The sequence below is a fragment of the Lemur catta genome, chromosome 3 (genome assembly GCF_020740605.2).
Source record: "Lemur catta isolate mLemCat1 chromosome 3, mLemCat1.pri, whole genome shotgun sequence".
Lineage (NCBI taxonomy): Eukaryota > Metazoa > Chordata > Mammalia > Primates > Lemuridae > Lemur > Lemur catta.
In genome coordinates, this window is record NC_059130.1 from 37,005,395 (window position 1) to 37,022,767 (window position 17,373).

Sequence of the window (17,373 nt, forward strand, 5' to 3'; positions counted from 1 at the left end):
AAATGCATAAAAAACAGTGAGGGTAAAAATGGATGTAAATGAGGTAATGGAAACTGGGGATGTAATTTTGGCTGAAGAAAAAGCCAGGGCTAGCTGCCAGGTGGTAAGAGTTCATTCTCAGCATCTAAAAGAAAATGACTGAACATGCTTTACTGCTATTTTAGAATACAATATATAACAATATATAATCAAAAGAATAAGGTAACGTAATTCATAATGTATATTATCTACAAATCAAATCAAATAAAGGAAAATGAAACAAAATTCTTAAACACTAAAAGCCAGTGACATTTTTTGACCGTTAGGCATTTTTGAGATCAGTGTCAGAGTCTTTTATGTACTTAGTTAAATAAAATTCTATCAACAGAAAAAGAAAATATCCTGTTAATTCCTAAAGAGCAATAAGAAAGCTTTGAAATTTGTTGAAATTATCTGAATAGAAATGTGAATAAAAAACTATTATTTTTGAAGATTTGTATATAAGTTAGAAATTTCTAAAGCTAATGTAAAACTAAAGAACTGACTTCTACTGAGAGATCAGTACTTAACATTTCAATATATGCAAAACTACTGAAAAACAAAAACAGGATCAAATAAAAATCTGAAGATTCTTGTAATTTTAGGTATACTTTAAAAATTTCATTAATTGTGATGAGGACACCACTAACAATGCAAGGCACAGGACAATGATACACATCTCTTCTAGGACACAGGAAAGAGGAGAGACTATTCCTGAGATAGTGATATCAACCTGAACCTTGGTTAGTAAGTTTCATAAAGGCAGGGGAAAAGTCCATTTCATCTCCTGGTATATATCTAGCACCAAGCACAGTGCTAAGCAAATAATGGTTGCCAGCTAAGGTGCCAAAAGAAACTTGGGGGTGGAGAAGGGGTTGACACATGCAAATACGCCACCCAAATAAATTTATTGTATTTGAACAAAAATTAAAACAAAAGAAACTTACTGAAAACAATGGGAAAAGCTAGAAAGGCATAATTTAATTAATTATTTGATCCAACAAATATTTATTGAGTGATTACTTTTGTTCTAGATGCTATAAGGACAAAGCCTTAAACCAAGACTTACACAGTGTAGAGGAGACAGATTAATGAAAATATCGTAAATAGGGTGCTTTTCAGAAAGCAGTGGGCAGAGGACACTATATTAAACAGAGTCATAAGAACAGCCTTTCTCTTCTCAAAAAAAGAAAGTTCTATTATGAAAACCTGACATATTAAATTGGGAAGGTAAAGGGGAGTTCCCTCTGCAATAGTAAGGAGGAATCACACCTAGATACATTTTACGTCCAACAGAAGGGCTAGGAATTTTACAAAAACTTCTCTGTAACGTTCTGCTTCTACTTAATAGGAAGCAATATATCGTACTGTAACAACTTACTTATTTCCATAGTTTTATTAATAAAAGTTTGCTTTCTTTCCCAGAAAGCATCCTAATCTGGTTGAGCTACTGCATCCTCCCATTACATGAATAAAGTAGAAATGAGGCTTAGAAAATGCACATGAAAGAATATTTATCATGTTCCATACAACTAGATTTTTTTTGCAATGTTCTAGTTTAATTCTCTCTGCGGCAAAACAAAACCTCCTCTGCCAAATTCTTCAACAAGCCCCTTAAGATTGTTCTCCAATGACAAGAACAAATGAGTGCTTAATGATTTTCAGATTTAAAGCAATAATTCTCTTATAAAACAATTTTTTCCTTGAGATTTGCCAAACTATTCCTCTCTAGACAAACTGTATCCTTATTCTAAGAATTTTTCACTCTATTGTCCAAGCTGACTAATTTTTACCTTGAATGCAAACCAGCAGAAGAGATAATTTTTCAAAGGATGATGAGTTGAGAGCCAAGGAAACATTTTCTACTTCTTGTAAGTTAATCCACATTGAATTACAGATAAATTTAGCAGCATCAAAGTAAGAGTTTTGTCAGCATATAAACCCCTACACTCCCTTTTCTAAGTTTCACAAAGAATGGTCCGTTTTGATCATTATATTTAGAAGAGAAAACACTGTTAGTTTGGATCCCATCTCTCAAGTTAAGAAACAGATGATTAGCCTTTACCTCTCCTCTATGGACTATAGATTCTTTTGGTTCATACATTCTTTCCATAAGAACTTTTGCAGACATAATGTATAAAGGATAGCATTATGCAAATTCTGTATACTTGAAGAAGAATATTAATTAACTTGCTAATTTGCATGATGAGTATTATCTTTCAAATGTCTTCAGGGCAAGCTCTGTCCTGCCAAAAATGTACAGCATCTTATAAACGCTGAAGTTTTGGGCAACTGTACTAGCTCTAGGCCTAGTTTCATATGAACAGGAGAGGATTTTGAAATCAATGCAAGTTAAATCTAAAAATCACAACATAATTAGTTTTAAATTAGAATAAAATATAAAAAAAGTATTCACAGGATATAAACTATTGTTAAATCTTTATTCTTTAACACACTTCAGTACTGAAGATCAGGAATAAAAAAATAAACCATCTGTCTGATGTAAATCAAGCAGTTAAAAAGCTGTCAAAGAGATGTGCTTAACATTTTCTTGGGAAAACCATATATGTTTTGATAAACTGAATACATTTAATCTCAAGGTTTGCTACAAAACAAAACTGTTACTACATTAAAAGGATGATTTTCATGCTGGAAACTAACTACACTGAGTCATAATAACTTATATGACAAATGTTTCATTTTCCTTTCCCCAGTCTACTAAAGTTTATGCCATGTGGTCTACAATCATCTCACCAGCAAGATGCTTCTTCACATAACAGTATAGAGATGAACTATATAATATATAAAATTACGCAGATGCTAAAGCGTATGCTCTCCATTTTTTTTTAAAGAAAGGGTCTCACTGTGTTGCCCAGACTGAAGTGCGGTGGAGCAATCACACCTCACTGTAACCTCGAACTCCTGGGCTCAAGTGATCTTTCTGTCTCAGCCTCCGAGTAGCTAGGACTACAAGGTGTGTGCCACCATGCCCAACTAATTTTTTTCATTTTTTAAGAGACAGGGTCTTGCTACGTTGCCTAGGCTATTTTAACACCTTAAGGTCTTTGCCATTTTCCCCCTTTTGTTTCTAACTCTTGTATAACCCTCAGACACAAGCATCTCACTTTACTAAAGAATACAAGTAGAGAAGCAGGAGAAGAAATTCAGTAAAATACCAGATTTGTAGTGTGAAGTAGTGTAGATAATGTTACACTGATGGGATCACTGGCAGAGTAAGCTGGGACGTAAGATGGGGATCAAGTTTGGAGGAAGAGGGAACAAAAGATGACGAATTCTCTTCTGGATATGCTGAACTGGTGTTACCCATACATTTCTCATTCAATCAATCAGTATTTTAGTATCTAAAATGTTAGGAGGCTTTAGGGATTAAGTAGACAGTTAGATATATAGGTCTAGTGTAGATCTGGAAGTATTCAGGCAACACACCGAAAAAACCTGAATGACTAATCCAAGAGAGTGTACAGAGTAAGAAAAGAAGTGGATTGAGACCTTTACAAGAATACATCTAAGAGAATGATGAGCCAATAAAACAAAAGCCAGAAATGTAGAAGAAAAACCAAGAAAGACTGGTGCTATCTGTGGAGAATTTCAAGGAGGAGAAATAACTGGCATCAACCATCCCAAAATTAAGATGAGACTTGAGAAATATCTATTAAAAGTTTTCAACTAGGAAGTCAATGGTAACCTTACTGGGAAAATTTCTACAGAGTGCAGAGGGAGATATTAGCATGGTATTTGCTAATATCTAATTTGCTTATTAGATATGAGCAAAAGGAAACAGCAAGAAAAAGGACACAGCAAGAATAGGGTATTTTTTAAAAATAATATTAGCTTAAGTGTAAAGTGAAAGAGAACTATTAATACATGGTAATAGTGAAATGTAGGATTCTGGATCATGAGAACATACAAAATGAAAGAGAACTAAAAAGAGAGGGAGTCACTGGAGACCAAATTGAAAACAGCAACAAAAAAATAATGGTCTTAATATTTTGTCCAAGTTAACATCTGTACCCTCAATATTTGCCCCATTTGCTTTAACCCAAATGGATAATTATTGTGTTTGTTTCAGGTACCAGGGCTGAAAGTGAAGTGGTATATTCTCCAACAGAAAACCTTTCCTGATTTCTCTGAACTTTCTAACTTTGCTAGTGGTTTCTTCCCTTTATTTCTCTCTGTATCTACATGAGACTGTGCATGAGTGTACATGAGCATGTGTACACACACAGCTTCAAATCCTATATTGAAGTCTCCACTGGTGAAAAATATAAAACAAAGATCCTTACTAGAAATCACAGCGTAAGAATTCATATTATTTTGACATGTTCCCATTTTCAATAGAACATAACCTTAATTTTCTTTTCCAGAAGACACAAATTATGGAATTTAGTTTGAGAAAAACATATTTTATAGAGAAAGAGAAAGCAATCATAGAATCAGAAAATCTTGGAATAAGAGTTTTGCAGGTATAATTCTAGGTCAAGATTTTAGATTATGGATCTGTCAGTAACTCGGTTTTAGGACTATGTATGAGCGAGGTCTTCTACCTCTCTGGACCTTGGTTTTCTCAATTGTAAAATAAGTTAAGTAGAAGACATCACTATGACCCCATTCACCCTTAAAAAGAAATGATTCTCTAGGTAAAGAGAACTAGGCTCAAACAAGACTATTCAATGACTTGAAAAGTTAGTACAGTAGAGCCATTTTGGAATTGGGGATTGCCAATTCTCATTCTAACATTCTTCATGCTATAAAAAGTTTATGTTCTTGTGAATTGTGAAGACATTATTTTTAACACATTGACTGCCATACAAAAAACCCAGAAACTTTTCCTTGGGGCCACAGTGTTTTATTATGAAAACAGAATAAAAACTTTGAGTGTAATTTAAAGGTAAATATAAATAGAAAAATGAAATTTATTGACTTTATTCATTTAATGCACGTTTTAAAAATTAAATTGTCAATAGTAATTGTAACAATAAGAACATCAACAAGTAAGATTTTATATATGCTTCACAAGACCCGAGTCAAAACTAGAGTGAGTTAAATACAACTCTCATGGCAGTTAAGGTGATAAAATCCTCTATTCCTCCTCTCCCCTAAATTGCATTTTCAAGTATGGGCATAGCTAAGAATATGCTAAAAAGTGGAGCACATACAGAATTGTCTTTCTTCTAATATCCAGCTCAAAGCCTCTCTGATGGTAGTCATGCTTACTATGGTCCAGAATTGTTTATCAAAGAAATAGGACACAATACACAGGTATGTAGAGGCCATTAACTATACTGTGCTTAGGGGTATTCTGCCTTCAACATAAGGGGCATAGGCTGGACATGGTGGCTCATGCCTGTAATCCCAGCACTCTGGGAGGCCAAGGCAGGAGGATCGCTCGAGGTCAGGAGTTCGAGACCAGCCTGAGCAAAAGCGAGACTCCATCTCTACTAAAAAAAAATAGAAAGAAATTAGCTAGACAACTAAAAATATATGTAGAAAAAAATTAGCCGGGTATGGTGGCGCATGCCTGTAGTCCCAGCTACTCAGGAGGCTGACAAAGGAGGATTGCTTGAGCCCAGGAGTTTGAGGTTGCTGTGAGCTAGGCTGACGCCACGGCACTCGCCTAGGCCACAGAGTGAGACTCTGTCTCAAAAAAACAAACAAACAACAAAAAAACAAACATAAGGTGCACAACATGTCCCCATTCCCACTAAAATCCTGACATGTCCCACAATATTCTAAAGAGTTCAACTCTTCTCTGGGAAACTAAGGCTGATGCTCAATAACAGCTGAATAGGTGTGTTTCAACCACCTCTTCATCCCTATTTTGTCTTCTAGTCACTGGTACTATAAAAACACCTTTGAAGGTGATACTGTGAAGTCTCCTAAAGAAATAGCAGACTTTTCAAGTACTCTCAGAAATATCTATCATTAAATCTGGCTTGAGTAGTTACATAAAAGAGTAGACATTGGGGGTGTGTGTGGGGGAAAAAGGGATATTAGAAACAAACAAACGTTTATCATTTGACTACTCTTTACTCAAGATCAAACCAATTTATCTTAATGTATGCTAGGTATATATCAGATAGAGTGATTTCTGTACATTTAATTTACATACAAATTAAAAAGGTCAATTCAGGACTTCTTTTCATTCAAACACATAATAAAGCATTATTCATATTTTGCTGAAAATAATCTTATAATATAGTTAAAAGATAAATTCTTAGTCAAATGATATGTAAAATACAGAACTGTCTCAGCACCAAGCTAAATTTCCACAGCTAATCAACTCATCTCACCCAGGTAAACAATACCAATATTGCAATGAGATTACTTTTCAGAATTTACACTAAAACATCTGCTGACTACTATGTAAGAACTTCAATTAATTTCTTTAGTTAACATGTTAAACTTCATTACAAACTACTGTTTCATTCTTTAAAAACATTACTACAAACTACTGTTTCATTCTTTAAAAACATTACTAAAAAGCTAAAACATTCTGTTTTACTATATGGTTCATCTCAAAGAAAACATAATAGTCTATGAAAAACCTTGAGGACAAATGGCTAATTTAATACGAAAATACATTTCAGATAATAACATAACAACTTCCTTTAGTCAATTTTTTTCAGCTTAGCAATCTTGCAGTAATTTAAGGGATAAGTAAGTACACTTTAAAAATACCTTGAATTTCATATAAATTACTGATTAAAGAAGAGCAACAACTAGGAACAACACACAGTGGCAAAACTCACCTAAATAGGGAATGCAAGGTGTCATCTTTAAACTACTTATATAGTCTCTGAGTCTTTTGTAGTTATCTTCTTTACTCATTACATATTCTAATTTTTCAAAGGTAGTTTTGTCTTTTCGACTTAGTAACTAAAAAACAAACAGAAAAGCCTAGGTTATTTACAAATCCCATTTTATAGTATCAAAGATGTAAACTGAAGTTGTATTTACTGTGAATTTGGATTTTAATTTCTAAGTTATATCTTCTTTAATTATATTTTGGTAGTATATAAATAAAACAACATAGAACATGTCTGTTACAATAACCAAATTATTTGTAAAATATAATATTTTATATGTACATAAAATTATTAACTAAGTAATACATTATAATCCATTATTTCTCTTTACCATTTTAAATGATTAAGCAACTTTTATTAACTTTCCTAATTTAAAATAATTATGTATTCAGCTCAAAAGCCCAAATATTTTAATTGACTATGCCCTGCCTCCTCAAAGACAAACATTCTTGCATAATCATTAAGAGATAAATACCCAATTTTGTGATTTAAGTAACACTTTTTCTTGACAAATCTTGTTATGGCTAGTCCTAATAACTGTAAAACCCTGCAATTCCTTACATTTTCAGACTCTAATAAGACATTTTCCATTCTTCGATCAGTGCTATATATCACATACAGCATAACTAAAAGACACTGTTATAAGAGTCTTGCAGGGTAATTTGTAGTGAGTGCCCTTTGAGATCAATGGAGATAATCAGGCTGGGTGCAGTGGTTCACGCCTGTAATCCTAGCACTCTGGGAAGCCGAGGTGGGAGGATGGCTCGAGGTCAGGAGTTTGAGACTAGCCTGAGCAAGAGCGAGACCCCGTCTCTACTAAAAATAGAAAGAAATTATATGGACAGCTAAAAATATATATAGGAAAAAAAAATTAGCCAGGCATGGTGGCGCATGTCGTCCCAGCTACTCGGGAGGCTGAGGCAGGAGGATTGCTTGAGCCCAGGAGTTTGAGGTTGCTGTGAGCTAGGCTGACGCCATGGCACTCTAGCCTGGGCAACAGAGTGAGACTCTGTCTCAAACAAAGAAAAAAAAAATGGAGATAATCAACATGTCATCTTTAAGCTAGAAAAAGCCAGGTCAGCCACCCACAATGGTATGTACTCAAAGATTCAGCAAATATTAATATATTTGTGAATCATTCCAAAGACTCCAAAAAAGTTTTTTTCTTTAAACATATGAAGTTACTATTTTATTACTATGTAATAAAATTTCACATTCTTTCATATTAAAATATTGGTGTTATTTTATAGCATACAAAACAATTCCACCGGTACCATTCTCATCTAATTCTCCTATGAGGTTAACACAAAAGTTTGAGTCTTTTGTAGTTATCTTCTTTACTCATTAAAGATGAAGAGACTGAGATTCAAAGGCGATCACAGGGTTAGCAAGTAGCAGAATATACTAATACTCTCAATCATCCACTTGCTTGCAAAGATGTACATCCCTGTTATTCAGGGTCCCATTGTCTGGACCCTGGAGATAAGGAGTATTTTCTTTCTTGTTTGTCTTCCCTTTTTTTCTTGTTACAGGGAAGCTTGTAGATAAGGAGTGTTTTGACACCTAATTCACTACTCTTCCTAGTATCAAAAGTAATACAGTTAGGACCTATTTTTCATAGGCTCATAGATGCAGATTATCTTTAGATAATAATCTCTGCCAGAAAAATGCCTGAACACTATCCTTCCCTCTTTAAAATACAATGTCAAGCAGTCCTTTGCTTTAATGTTTTAGAATTTAGATGGATATTCCACGGCCTAAAACTGGTCTTAATAGTCTTCTCCTACCCCACTTCAAGGCACTTGATTAGCATTCTCAAGATTAGATGGAAATGCCTGCTGGCTACCTGTAAGTCTAACCACTCCTTTCTCTCCCCCATAACAAAGCATTTGGATACGCAAAATATAGTTATGTGACATTATAGGCATAACAAAAAAACTATTCTTTTTTCCTGAGTCCATCATTCAAAAACTTTGGTACAGTATCAGGAGAAACAAATTACTTGGGACTCATAACTGATCTTGCCACATCTGGAACACAAAACTGTGGTTAAGAACTGAACTATATAGACCAGTATGTGTATAAAAATAACACTGTTTTACAATTTTTGTAATAAACCAATAATCAGATCAATAGAATTCAATCTGGGGTGTGGCAGGAGACTTGTTTCTTAGAAGAATATTTAGAGGAAGCATATGGATATACAGAACTAATTAGATGTTAATACAGGTGTTTCCCTAGTGACAGCTCAGAAAATCGATATTAAACTATGAGTCTTGTTTTCTTTTCTACCTTTTCAAATCTTTTTCTGATGTTTATAATATTATCTCTATAATGTCACTTCAATATATTCTGCCCTCCAAAGGGGGGGGGACAAAATACTTCACAATGTTCTAACTCCACATGTTCTTGGCACCCTCACTCTTCTTCTGGCCAAGAGCATGACAACTGGGGACAAAGCTCTTCACACTTTAATTGGTATTCATGCAGAAGGAAACCCACAGAATTCCAGTTGTTCCTGGCCAGATCTCTGATCCCACCTTACCACCACAATCTGTTTTGGAGAAAATCCGGTTGAATGCCTGCTCATGTCAGTCACCTAGGAAATGCAAGTTCCCAGAGAGCCCCTCATCACTTTGATGTGTACCCCCATACCACACATATAAATGTGTGCATTCACATAAATAAACACTTTATTTTTGACCTTGCGTACAAATTATAATTCTTTGCTCCTGGCACTCAATTATCATTAGCCCTTGCTATGACTTTGTTAAACTGATTTATCTTTAAATTTTATAACAAATACACATGCATCACATTCCTGCCTGAGAATTACATACCAGTAACACATATCTACCTATGTGCTCCATATCCAATTGCCCCAACTATCGTTAAGAGATAAGCAGTAATCACTATCCTGAATTTTCTGGTTATCATTCCCTCAAATTTTACTTCATTTTTAACTAAAGAGTATCACACTGCTTATAGTCTTTGGCAATATTTGTTTACCCAATATTTTGACATTAAGGTTTCATCTGTGAAGCTGTGATTAGCTACTAGTTCATTCATTTTCACTGTTTCCGTGTGTATTTTCCCTTCTATGAAATACCTTTACAATGTTCATTTGTAAGAGTTCTTTATATATTATGGACACAAATTCTTGATCAGTTACAGTTGTTGCACATATCTTCCCCGATTGTGTCAATTTTAAGATATCTTTTGATGAACAGAAATTCTTACTTTAATGTGGCAAAAACTCACCCATCTTTTGTTTCATTGTTGAAACGTTTTGAATCTTATCTAAAAAATCCTTACTTTTCCTAAGCCAGAAATCTATTCATGCCAAACCAGAGAGATATTCACCTATTTCCTTCTAAAAACCTTTTAAGTTTTTCCCTTTGCATTTAAGTCTTTCATTAAGTCTTTAATCATCTGACAATGATTTCTGTAAATGGTGTGTAGGGGCTTGATTTCATTTTTTCCCCAAACTAGTAACTAATTTTCCAGTTCCAATTAATAAGCGGTCCCTCATTTCTTCACTGATTTACAATACCATTACTGTCACATATCAAAGTTCTATTAAAAACAAGGATCTATTGCTGGGTTCTTCATTGTTTCACTGGCAGATATATCTAAACCTGCACAAATCCTATGTTGCCCAAATAATACAATATATCTTGACGTTTGTTAGGGCAGGTGCCCATGTCCCCAAGCTCCATTTTCTTCTTCAGGATCATCTTCGCTATTCCTGAACCTTTGCATTTCCATATAAATTTTATAATCAATCCCTTTTCCTCAGCATTATTGGAGTATAACTTGCAAATTTAAATTGTAAGGTATACAACATGATGTTTTGATATAAGTATACATTGTGAAATGATTACCAAGCTAATTAACATATCCATCACCTCACAGTTACCGTTTGTGTGTGTAAGGTAAGAACATTTAAGATCTACTTTTAGCAAATTTCAAGCATACAGTATAGTATATTATTAACTACAGTCACCATGCTGCACATCAGATCTTCAGAATTTATTCATTCTACATAGCTGAAACTGTGCACCCACTGACCAACATCTCCCCACTTCCTCTGCCCCTCAGCAACCATCCTTCTACCTTCTGCTTCTATGAGTTCAATTTGTTCAGATTCCACATACAAGTGCGATCACACAGTGTTTGTCTTTCTGTGTCTGGCTTATTTCACTTAGTGTAATGATCTCCAAGTTCATCAATATTGTTGCAAATGTCAGGATTTCCTTCTTTAAGGTAAAATAGTATTCCATTGTGTATTTACACTACATTTCTTTTATCCATTAATCCACTGATAGTCACTTAGGTTGTGTATCTTGGCTATTGCAAATGCTGCTGCAAAGAACATGGGAGTGCAGATCCCTCTTTGACATACTGCTTTTAATTCTGGGTAAACGCCTGGTAGTGAGATTGCTGGATCATATGGTAATTCTGTTTTTAATTTTTTGAGGAACCTCCATACTATTTTCCATAATGGCTGTACCAATTTACATTCCCACCAACACTGTACAAGAGTTTCCTTTTCTAACTATATCATTGCCAACACTTGTTATCTGTTATCTTTTTGATTAATAGCCATTCTAAAAGGTGAGAAATAATGTCTCATTGTGTTTTTGATTTGCATTGCTCTGATGATTAGTGATGCTGAGTACCTTTTCATATACCTGTTGCTCATTTGTATGTCTCTTAAGAAATGTCTATTCAGACACTTTTTAATTGGGCTGTTTTCTCACTATTGTATTGTCTCAGTTCCATATACAGTCACATGCTGCATAATGACATGTCAGTCAACAACAGATTGCATATACAACAGTGGTCCCATAAGAATACCATATTTTTTTTAAATTTCAGAATATTACAGGGGTACATATGTTTTGGTTGCATGGATTGCTTTTGTACTACTTGAGTCAAAGTTATAAATGTGCACCCATCACCCAGATAGCATACATTGTACCCATTAGGTATGATTTCACCCATCCTCTTCTCCCCCCTCCCACCTGCATGATTTCCATTGAGTTGTACTTCCATCCGTGAACACTAGTGCCAACTGGTTAGTTCCAATTAAATAGTGAGCACATGTGGTGTTTGTTTTTCCATTCTTGCAATAATTCACTTAGGAGGACGGTCTCCAGTTCCATCCAGATTGCTGCAAAAGGTATTAATTCACGTTTTTATAGCTGAGTAGTACTCCATGGTATACATATACCACATTTTATTAATCCACTCATGAAGTGATGGGCACTTGGGTTGATTCCACATCTCTGTGATTGTGAATTGTGCTGCAATAAACATTCCTTATTTTTATGTTCCTTTTCTATATTTAGATGTGCAAATAGTTACCATCGTGTTACAACTGCCTACAGTATTCAGTATAGTAATATGCTGTAAAAGTCTGTAGCCTAGGAGCAATAGGCTATACCACATAGCCTAGGTGTGTAGTAGGCCATACTACCTAGGTTTGTGTAAGTATATATACTCTATGATATTTGTAAAACAAAATCATCTAATAAAGCACTTCTCAAAATGTATCCTGGTTGTTAAGCGATGTTTGACTGTATTTTGGATACTAACCCCTTATCAGATACACACCTTGCAAATATCATCTCCCATTCCATAGATTGTCTCTTCATTCTGTTGATTGCTTCCTTTGCTATGTAGAGGCTTTTTAGTTTGATACAATCCCATTGTCTATTTTTGTTTCTGTTGCCTGCACTTTGGGGATCATATCCAAAAAAAATCACTGTCTAAACCAGTGTCAAGTACCTTTTCCCCTATGTTTCCTATGTTTTCTTCTAATCACTTTACACTTTCAGGTCTTGTGTTTACGAATGTAATCTATTTTGAGTTCATTTTTGTATATGGTGTGAGATAAAGGTCCAATTTCTTTCTTTTATGTGTGAATATCCAGTTTTCCTAGCACCACTTAGTGAAGAGACTATCCTTTCCCCATTGTGGGTTCTTGGCACCTTTGTTGAAGATCAATTGACTATAAATGCATGTATTTATGTCTGGGCTCTTTACTTTGTTCCATTGGTCTACATGTCTCTTTCATGCTAGTATCATACTGCTTTAATTACTATAGCTTTGTAGTACATTGTAAAATCAAATAGTGTTCTTGCTCAAGATTGCTTTGGCTATTCTGAGTTTATTCTGGTTCCACGTGAATTTTTTTCTATTCCTGTGAAAAATGTCAGTGGAATTTTGATAGGGAGAGCACTGAACCTGTGAATTGCTTTGGGCAGTATGGACATTTAACAATATGAATTCTTCCAATCCATGAACACAGGATATCTTTCTATTATTTGTGTTTTCTTCAATTTCTTTTATCAATGTTTTATAGTTTACAGCATACAGATCTTTCACCTCCTCGGTTAAATTTACTTCTAAGTATTTTATTCTTTTTGGTGCTATTGAAAATGGGATTGTTTCCTTAATTTCTTTTTCAGATAGTTCACTGTTAGTATACAGAAATGCAACTGATTTTTGTATGCTTCTTTTGTATCTTGGATAGTTATACTGAATTCGTTTATTAGTTCTAACAGTTTTTCAGCGGAATCTTTAGGGTTTTTCATACATATGATTGTGTTACCTGTCCAGATTGGGATTTAGACTGAAGTTACAATTTTATCTGTATACATTTGGGGGGAACTAAAATCTTTAAATTTTCCTATCCATGAACATGGGCTATTGCTCCATCTATTTAATTCTTTAATGACTTCCTGTAAAGTTTTTTAATTTTCTGCATATAGGTTTTACACATTTTATTCCATTTATTGTTTGCTATTTTGTTTCCTTTGCTGATACTGTAAATGGTGCCCTTTTAAATGATATTTTTAATTGTTTCAAGTATAACTGATTTTATAAATTGTTCATCTATTCAGCCACCTTAGTAAACTCTATTTTTAAAATTGTGGTAAAATATATATAACATAAAATGGACCATTTTAACTATTTTTTTTTGAGACAGAGTCTCACTCTGTTGCCTGGGCTAGAGGGCCGTGGCGTTAGCCTGGCTCACAGCAACCTCAAACTCCTGGGCTCAAGGGATCCTCCTGCCTCAGCCTCCCGAGTAGCTGGGACTACAGGCATGCACCACCATGTCTGGCTAATTTTTTTCTATATATTTTTAGTTGACCAGCTAATTTCTTTCTATTTTTAGTAGAGACAGGGTCTCGATCTTGCTCGAGCTGGTCTCGGCCTCCCAGAGTGCTGGGATTACAGGCATGAGCCACTGTGCCTGGCCCATTTTAACTATTTTTAAGTGTGCCGTTCAATGGCATTAATTACATTTGCATTGTTGTGTAATTAGCATCACCATCCATCTCCAGAACTTTTTCTTCTCAAACGGAAATTCTATACCCATGAAACAATAACTCCCCATCCCCATTTCCCCTAATCTCTGGCAATCACCAATCATCTTTCTGTTGCTACGAATTTGACTACTCTAGGTACCTTATGTAAGTGTAATCATATAATATTTATTCTTTTGTGTCTGGCTTACTTCACTTAGTATGATGTCTGCAAGGTTCACTTTGGCATAATGTGTTAAAATTTCATTCTTTTCTAAGGCAGAATAATTTTTTATTGCATGTATATACCACATTTCGTCTATTCATTCATCCACTGATAGACCTTTGGGTTGTTTCTATCTTTTGGCTATTGTGAATAAGGTTGCATAAACATTTCACTGTTTCTATTCAACAAAGCAATTCTACATTGAATAGAAACAGTGAAAATGGGCACCCTTTTCCTTGATGTTAAAGGGAATGTTCCTAATATTTCCCCTATGTAGTATGTTGTAGTCTTTCTGGTGCAATCTCTTTATCAGTCAAACCCTACCCCACCAAAAAAAAAAACTACTCCAAGCCTTTCCAACTGTATGCTCTTTAACTCATGGTCCATCTTCTGCAAAACCCCTACCCTTAACTTTTCTCTAAGCATTCTCTTTCTTATCTTATAAGCCTTATAACATGGGAGATAGGTTAGCTGTAATCCTTGTTCCTTGCTCTTCGCAATATTATAACTCAATGTCCCACCTTCTTCATTAAAATTCTCCAATTTCTATTAAGTTCAAAACACTAGACCATCGTGGTCCAACAGAATTTTGTGGGATGATGGAAATCTTCTATGTCTGTGCTGTCCAATGATAGGCACTAGCCACATGTGACTACTGAGCACTTGCAAGTGGCTATATGGAACTGAATTTTTAATTTTTAAAAATTTTAATGACTTAAATTTTTTTGAGACAGAATCTTGCTCTGTTGCCTGGGCTAGAGTGCTGTGGTGTCAGCCTAGCTTACAGCAACCTCGGACTCCTGGGTTCAAGTGGTCCTACTGCCTCAGCCTCCCAAGTAGCTGGGACTACAGGCGTGCGCCACTGTGCCCGGCTAATTTCTTTCTATTTTCAGTAGAGACAGGGTTTTGCTATTGCTCAGGCTGGTCTCGAACTCCAAACCTCAAGCAATCCTCCTACCTCAGCCTCCCAGGGTGCTAGGATTACAGGCGTGAGCCACCACACTGGCCAATGATTCAAATTTAATAGCCACATGTGGCTAGTAGCTACAATATTAGACAAGAGAGCACCAGATTATAACACTTATGTTACCATCATTTTTAGACCTAAAAGTCACTTTCTCTCTGTTTTAATAGCTGGAGAAAAAGAGCCCATGAACCAATATTATTCTTATCCTAAATCTTGGTGATTGCCATCTTCATGGAGATAATCTCCCTATACCTTGGTTTCTAAGTTTCTTGACTTCTCCTCCAATAATCTTATCCTTCCACCAGTCTCAGCTTTCACTCCCTTTTTCATTCTGAATCCAGTAATTATTTGACTCCACTGGGACTTCTAATCCATTGACCATATGACTTTTTCATTGTTCATCATCTCCTTCCTTTTACTTGATTTAATTTTCTCATCTATCCATAAAACAACTCTTATGTTTTCCCTCTTTCATCTCTTGTGCTACCCCTTATTATACCTCTGGCATAATAAGCCTAGAAAAATCCCAACTCTGGTTAAACAGTTCTTGGCACTAGTGCAAGCTTATGCTGAGCACCTGAATATATAACTTTGCTGACTGGTTTTACTTTAAATTCATGATCAAAATTCTCAAGCAGATCCTTCATAAGGCCTATCGAACCTATTATGTTTTCCTAGTTAATGCCCTCTCACACTCTCCTAAATGACTTTCATATCCTTTCCTTTCTTCAAACCTCCAACACCTCTCCCTCATCACTCTCAAAGCAATCAGAAGAACTTCCACAGAATCCCACCACCTAATCTACCAACGTAACATGCATCTGTATCCAAATGCATTCCCTTCCCTCTTGTTAAAATGGATAAATTGTTTCTGCTATACTAGAGTCCCAGATCTAATTCCCTTTCATCTAATAGAAGACATCACTGGTGTAACCCCTCAATCTCTTACCATTTTCCCCATTCTACTAGATCACTGCCACCAGCATAACACATACTGTCATGGATGCCATCTCTAAAAACAATAAAACACCACAAATCTTTGGTCTCATATTCCCCTCCAGCTACTGTCAGATTTATCTGCAGCACCCCGCTGCAGCCCATTAGAGTAAAATCCCTCGACAGCATTCTCTATACTTGCTGTGTCCCACTTCTTCACCATCATTTTGTCAAGCCCAGGTTTTCACCCACCACTGTACTGAAATCTCCCTTGCCAAGGTCACCAGTCCCCTCCAATTGCCAGGTCATCTCAAAGTTTGCACCTTACTCAACTTATTAGTATCATCTGACAAATGCGATCAATCTTTCCTGAACACTTTCTTTACCTGACTGAAAATTTTTGTCCTACCTGTCATTTCCTTTGTTGATTTCTCCTATTTTTCCAATCTCTAAATCTTAGAGGGTCCCAGGGCTTTTCATCTGTGCTCACTCCTTAGGTGAACCCATCTCGCTTTAAATAATTTATGCTCATGATCACAAAAATACTTGTCTACCCCAACCACTCCCTTAAACCTATTTATCTGACTCTGACCTTACAGTTCACATGGATGTTTACCAGCCAATTTAAACATATTATGTTTAAAATATAACCCCATTCCACATGCTGCTACTCTATACCTGAGTGTGAGTAAACAGCATCGCCATTATCTGATTCCATGCCATCTCTTTGAACTCATCTCCTACCACCCACTACCTTCCTAGCTTATTCCACTGTGTCAACACCGGCCACCCTGCTGTTCTTTCTACATATCTGGGCCTTATGTACGTGCTATTATCTCTACTTGGAATTCCCTTCTCCCTGATAGCCACATAAATGGTTCCCTCAATTCCTCCAGGTCTCTTTCGAATTGTCACTTATCAGAGATTCTCTTACCACATTATATAACACAGTACTGCCTGCTTTCCTTTCTACCACATTTTACTGTTTGTCTTCAGAGCATTTACTACTTATAATATACCACTTATAATATATCACTTATTTATTTACAATTTCTTTTTCCCTAGGAGAATGTTAGCTGT

The 17,373-nt window shown here is 35.4% G+C and overlaps 1 protein-coding gene across 4 annotated transcripts in view; it reads right to left on the reverse strand.

Moving 5' to 3' along the window:
- RALGPS2 (Ral GEF with PH domain and SH3 binding motif 2) overlaps nt 1–17,373 on the reverse strand; it is a 160,318-nt gene that overhangs the window by 76,673 nt on the left and 66,272 nt on the right. For all 4 annotated transcript variants that reach the window (XM_045547275.1, XM_045547276.1, XM_045547277.1 and 1 more), the window contains exon 8: nt 6,789–6,915. In XM_045547275.1, coding sequence (XP_045403231.1) covers nt 6,789–6,915 — 127 coding nt within the window. The remainder of the gene's footprint in view (nt 1–6,788; nt 6,916–17,373) is intronic.